This window comes from Oncorhynchus clarkii, chromosome 17 (genome assembly GCF_045791955.1).
Source record: "Oncorhynchus clarkii lewisi isolate Uvic-CL-2024 chromosome 17, UVic_Ocla_1.0, whole genome shotgun sequence".
Classification (NCBI taxonomy): Eukaryota; Metazoa; Chordata; class Actinopteri; order Salmoniformes; family Salmonidae; genus Oncorhynchus; species Oncorhynchus clarkii.
The window spans coordinates 811,277-817,697 of NC_092163.1; the positions used below are offsets into that span (position 1 = coordinate 811,277).

The following is a 6,421-nucleotide window of genomic DNA, read 5'->3' on the forward strand; positions in this document are numbered from 1 at the left end:
CAATGTAAAATATATATAATTGAGTTAATAAAGCCGCATACAAACATGGTCTCTGTTTTCTAGAGTAAGGCAGCTCCAACATGCAGGTGTTTCAGACTAGCTCAGTGCTTCCTGTGGTGGTGGGGAGAGCCAGCAAAAGACATAGGAGCATTGCGCTGTAATTGGCTCAGTGTTCTGTCACTCATAGGGACACAACGTCACCGCCAAGTCCAAGGGTAGAGCTCGAAAATTCAAGCCCCTTGGGTGCTGCCATAGAGTTACATTAGAAGTGCCCATCCAAGAAGGCTCCGGGTCATTGGCCACAGATGACAAATCATGTTATATCTACAGTAGCTTTGATTGGACTGATGTCATACTTTCACAATCTTAGCTAGCAGTTATGAAGTCGACAATCTACTGGCAAATCCTTGTCATGAGATAAATGAGAACATAGATAAAATGTATCGGTGCTCATCGACCATTAACATCACACAAGCTGGAAATCGCAAAAATCCCCTTGGAAGGAATCAGTAGCTAACTGCAAGCATTAGCCTGCTATTCATTTCTAAGAATAAGGGTCTCTTTTCCTATTATAAAATTAAACATTCAACATTGGCCATGCTGTCAATGAATTTAATTTAACTAGGCAAGTCAGTTAAGAACAACTTCGTATTTACAATGACGGCCTACCCCGGCCAACGCTGGGCCAATAATTTGCCACCCTATGCGACTCCCAATCACAGCCGGATGTGATGCAGTCGGGATGATTTGTGCCACGTTCAAAACTGTTAACTTCAAAATCTGACTTTAGTGAGTTCAAGACAACTGGGGAAAACAAGCTACGACTGGGGAAACACTCTGAAATTTCATCCGAAAAGGTCTCGTCTGCTGCAGAAATGTAATATGCAGGGAGATCTGTATACTGTAGCTAAGTAATACTAAGTGTGTTGTGTAGGAAGCGGTTAGTAGCCCATGTGCCTCACCCTAATAATTTGGCCTACTGTTCTGACTTGGTTCTTTACTTGACTATAACCTGTTTGTGAGAAGTGTAATATTGTAAGAGCCTTCATTTCTCCTACGGTTCTGACTTGGTGTACAGGGAGAACACTAATAACAGACCATGTTGTGAATTCTGTCGCTGTACTTCACAGGGCAGGAAGGCAGAAGGAGCGGGATGTTACCAAAACAGACGGTACCCAGTACAACCGGATCAACACCATGGAGGAAGGCAGAAGAACACCCATTTCAATAGACGTGGAGGAAGGCAGAAGAACAACCATTTCAATAGACATGGAGGAAGGCAGAAGAGAGAACAACCATTTCAATAGACATGTGCACTTTATTAGTTGTGTTGGTCCACAACAGGAGCCCCCTGCCCCACCCTACACCCCCCCAGAGAGAGGAACACCTCTCAGAATGGTCAAACCTCTTCTTGCATAACAACAAACTGGACCATGTATCGATAAGACAGAAAATACAAAAACAATATTGTTTTTATATCAATTAAATCATTTACATTAAGCTTTCCCCCCTCCACACAAAGCCCCAAATACAGCCCTATCCCCTAGGTAATGCACTAGATCCCTATGGGCCCTGGTCACTAGCGCACTAGGTAGGGGATAGGGGTGGACAGCAACACCTCCATAGAGGTCAATAAGGTGGTGGAACATAAACATTAGACTGTAACTAACAGGACATGTGGAGAGTCATGACCGTCAGACAACGACGACATCACATCCTGTCCATCCAGCCAAACAGGGAGGCTCTCAGACAGACCGACAGCAGGAGAAGACACGCCAGTGGAGGGGGAGATCTGACAGGCAACACCGACTCAGAGTCTTCATTGGAATGGGAAGGAGGAGAGAGTCTGTACGGGTCGGGTTGTTTAGAAGCATTTACGGTGGACGATGGAGGGACCAGACTCGTCGTACTCCTGCTTGCTGATCCACATCTGCTGGAAGGTGGAGAGAGAAGCCAAGATGGAGCCTCCGATCCAGACAGAGTATTTACGCTCTGGAGGGGCGATGATCTGGAGGAGAGACGGGGGAGGGGGAACACATTAACATGAGTACAGACCTTCACACTGTAGTTGTAGCATCAGGTAATGCTGCTAACTACAGGAGGAAGCAGACCAATGGTTCAGAGACGTGGACTTGGTTTATTTAGTCACCTTGATCTTCATGGTGGAGGGGGCCAGAGAGGTGATCTCCTTCTGCATCCGGTCAGCGATGCCGGGGTACATGGTGGTTCCTCCGGACAGCACCGTGTTGGCGTACAGGTCCTTACGGATGTCCACGTCACACTTCATGATGGAGTTGAAGGTGGTCTCGTGGATACCGCAAGACTCCATACCTGGAGAGAGAGAGGAGACAAAATGGCCGTCACTACGGGGCAACCGCAACACAAGATGGCTGCCAGATGGACACGGATCAGCTGATCCAGAGAGGTTAGTTAAGAGACTCACCGAGGAAGGAGGGCTGGAAGAGGGCCTCTGGGCAGCGGAACCTCTCGTTGCCGATGGTGATGACCTGTCCGTCAGGCAGCTCGTAGCTCTTCTCCAGAGAGGAAGAGGAGGCAGCGGTGCCCATCTCCTGCTCAAAGTCCAGCGCCACGTAGCACAGCTTCTCCTTGATGTCTCGTACGATTTCCCTCTCGGCCGTGGTGGTGAAGCTGTAGCCGCGCTCCGTCAGGATCTTCATCAGGTAGTCTGTGAGGTCGCGGCCGGCCAGATCCAGACGCAGGATGGCGTGGGGCAGAGCGTAGCCCTCGTAGATGGGTACTGTGTGGGTCACGCCGTCACCGGAGTCCATGACGATACCGGTGGTACGGCCAGAGGCGTACAGGGACAACACGGCCTGGATGGCCACGTACATGGCAGGGGTGTTGAAGGTCTCAAACATGATCTGGAGACGAGAGAGGAGAAGGGGGACGTGAGTCACAGTGCTGGAGGACTACAGTAGAGACAGGAGTCACAGCACCCAGTAGAACATGCTGACCAGTGAGTCACAGTGCTGGAGGACTACAGTAGAGACAGGAGTCACAGCACCCAGTAGAACATGCTGACCAGTGAGTTAGAGGGAAACGGTCATTAGTGAAGAAACACAGCAGCCATTCCTACATTATGTAACGTCAATATAAACCACTAGAGTAGCGCATTCACAGCACGGCCCTACAGGTTAATCTAGGCGGCCCTACAGGTTAATCTAGGCGGCCCTACAGGTTAATCTAGTCAGTCCAGCAGTCAGCAGGGTGCAGAGAGGCAGAAGAGACCTGGAGCTTCCAGAGGGGTGACAGATCAGCTGTAAGGACAGAGGGCCTGGAGGAGAGGAAAGGAAGGGGAGAGGGCAGAACTGAACAGTGGAGGAGATGGGGCAGAACTGAACAGTAAAGGAAGAAGAGAGGGCAGAACTAACCAGTAAAGGTGGAGGAGAGGGACATTACCTGAGTCATCTTCTCCCTGTTGGCTTTGGGGTTGAGGGGGGCCTCGGTGAGCAGGACGGGGTGCTCCTCTGGAGCCACCCTCAGCTCGTTGTAGAAGGTGTGATGCCAGATCTTCTCCATGTCGTCCCAGTTGGTGACGATGCCGTGCTCGATGGGGTACTTCAGAGTCAGGATGCCCCTCTTGCTCTGAGCCTCGTCTCCCACATAGCTGTCCTTCTGGCCCATCCCAACCATCACTCCCTGGAGACACACTCAGGTCAGTGACAACGTACTCCACGGAATGTTAAGGCTGATCTACAGTATTAATGATGTTGATTGGAACGGACCTTAACGTTAATGTTGCATAGCAACAGAACATTAAATTACATGTTATAATATTCTACAGGGAACCATACTAGTGTACTACTACACAATGCAGTCAGTGTAATGTTGACTAGAGACATAGTCAAATGGTGACAAACATTAGTTCCAATAGCAATGTAACAGTTTTCACATTCAGTATAGCAGATAAAGTTGGTATATTTCAGTTAAATAGCCGAGTTAAATATTACCTGATGTCTGGGGCGACCCACGATGGAGGGGAACACAGCCCGAGGAGCATCATCTCCTGCGAAACCGGCCTTGCACATACCGGAGCCGTTATCAACGACCAGGGCGGCGATTTCATCTTCCATTTCTGCACCGGGAAGAAAAAGACAGAAATGAGACTGACGTCTTTACCGGGGTGCGCCGCCTGCCTGTCACTATTGAGTTGAGCTAGTGTACTATCGGTGAATGACCGCTAGGTGGCGCTGAACAGCAACAGTCCAGACCATTCACCCACAGCGTTTACACAACCAGTCAATTTGCTTTATCGTAAAAATGCATGAACTAAAGTGGCTTTTGAGGCTTAATTTAAGGTTCAGCATAAAGGTTAGTCGTGTAGTTAAGTTGTAAAACTAGAGAGAGTAGAAATAAACGGAGTTGATGACTCGCACCCAGACAGCGCCTCTAGACAAAAGGCTGTGTGTTTTCGGCCGAGGCGTCGCCATATAAGGCAATAGATGGAGCGTCCCCTGACATGTGTTGGTCTGACAGAGGCCACTCCCTGGTCCGGGATAAACAGCCAGACAATAACCCAGGCTAGGTCACAGCTATCCTGAATAAGGTTACACAAGGAGAGGCCACTCCCTGGTCCGGGATAAACAGCCAGACAATAACCCAGGCTAGGTCACAGCTATCCTGAATATGGTTACACAGGGAGAGGTTTCCGTGCTTTCAGATCACACTAAATGCCCATATGTTTTAGGCTTGTAACGTGTGAAATGTTTCCTATTAAAAAAAAGACACATTGACCTCCAAAAAGCACTGACTAATCTGAGCCAAATAGTCATAAAAATACTCAACAAGTTACTCAACATAATCATTGACACATAGGAAGTCAATTACCTCACTTTTAAAAACGAGTCAACAGCCTGACTAATGCATGTGAACTTTAACAGATATCCTTAACCTCTCAACAGGGCGAGTTTTAAACAAGTCAATCTCCATTATTGGGGAAACGGTCAAAATGTTTTGTACAACCGGTAGCAGGTCATTTCAACAGTGGGGGAGACCTACCATTAAACTACTTTAAATTTACACTAAATGCCAACGATACGACAGACCCCGGTTAACACACCCACTCAGATGTTGAGCTAGATAAATCAAATATATATAAATTACATTTTAAAACATTCAGAAAAAAAATATTTAAAACCCTGTGTAAACTGACCGACGACAGCTAGATAGGAGCATTCACTGAAAACGATACAAGTTAACCAGATAACTTACTTAACTAGTTGTCTACGTTGAAATTTAACAATTAAACATGAATAACATTTTAAAAACACAGTATTACAGCTCTTACCTGTGTTTTGGTGGGGAAAAGTTACCGGTGTTAATCAGATAAACTGTCTCTATTCTCCCTTCTTCCTGCGCAGTGAGAAGCGTAATGAGGAAGTGTTGCCAAGGCTCCGGGTTTTATATCCGTATACGTCGCAACCCCCCTCTATCCATATAAGGCAAACTTTCTGCAGGGCTGCTCCTGATTGGTCGAGGGCGCATCCACTCGGATTGAACGCATTGTGCCACACTGGGCCTCTGCATTGACAGCACTTGTTTCAAAAGGAGGCAAAATAAAGTGTAGGCCCTTTAATTAATATAACGTTATTAACTACTATACACAATATAACGTCCTAGCTAACATTACAAGGTCATTGATTAGGATAGGTGTCATCGTATTCAACGATTGGCATAATTTATGTATTATCAATAGTTTCTGTCATGGCCACCGTGATTATGGTTAAACTAAGGCGATAGTTAAAGTTAGATATCTGACGTAGAGTGGGTTCTTCCTTTGAAATGGAAGTAGGTTTTGTATTGGTAACCTACTTAAAGATTCAATGTTACAGCTACAAGGTAACTGTAGTCAGGTCGTGATGCGGGGACAATGCAAGGTCCAGCTAACATGTGAGGAATGGTGTTGGTGTAATTTGAGTCAGTGTAAATCTTTGTGGTGTATATACTGACATTCCAGAGGCCCAGGGTCGTTAGGCCCGCTGCCCGCTAGCCTGATAATTAGCTTAACCGGTGTTAAAAACAGAGCCCACATCCCCTACTAGCATGAGACAACACACATCCCTCACTAGACTGAGACCACTCACAACCCCCATTAGACTGAGACCACTCACAACCCCTACTAGACTGAGACAACACACAACCCCTACTAGACTGAGACAACACACATCCCCTACTAGACTGAGACAACACACATCCCCATTAGACTGAGACAACACACAACCCCTACTAGACTGAGACAACACACAACCCCTACTAGACTGAGACAACACGCATCCCCTAATAGACTGAGACAACACACAACCCCTACTAGACTGAGACAACACACAACCCCCACTAGACTGAGATAACACACATCCCCTACTAGACTGAGACCACTCACAACCCCTACTAGACTGAGACA

At 47.1% G+C, this 6,421-nt stretch overlaps 1 protein-coding gene across 1 annotated transcript; it reads right to left on the reverse strand.

The window, feature by feature from the left end:
• Positions 1-1,298: 1,298 nt before the first annotated feature.
• LOC139370025 (actin, cytoplasmic 1-like) lies at positions 1,299-5,415 on the reverse strand. The gene is made up of 6 exons (XM_071109318.1): positions 5,309-5,415; positions 3,972-4,096; positions 3,421-3,660; positions 2,444-2,882; positions 2,150-2,331; positions 1,299-2,008 (listed from the first exon to the last, which is right to left on the reverse strand). The coding sequence occupies exons 2-6, from the start codon at positions 4,092-4,094 to the stop codon at positions 1,865-1,867; spliced, it is 1,128 nt and encodes a 375-aa protein (XP_070965419.1). The 5' UTR covers positions 4,095-4,096; positions 5,309-5,415; the 3' UTR covers positions 1,299-1,864.
• Between the last annotated feature and the right edge of the window lie 1,006 nt (positions 5,416-6,421).

Bases quoted from the DNA above. Each gene is read 5' to 3' on its own strand.
- LOC139370025 (XM_071109318.1), bottom strand. From the start codon at position 4,094: ATGGAAGATGAAATCGCCGCCCTGGTCGTTGATAACGGCTCCGGTATG. The intron at 3,661-3,971 runs GTAATATTTAAC...GTGTGTCTCCAG, and splicing joins TGGGTCGCCCCAGACATCAG to GGAGTGATGGTTGGGATGGG. The intron at 2,883-3,420 runs GTAATGTCCCTC...TCTCGTCTCCAG, and splicing joins ACAGGGAGAAGATGACTCAG to ATCATGTTTGAGACCTTCAA.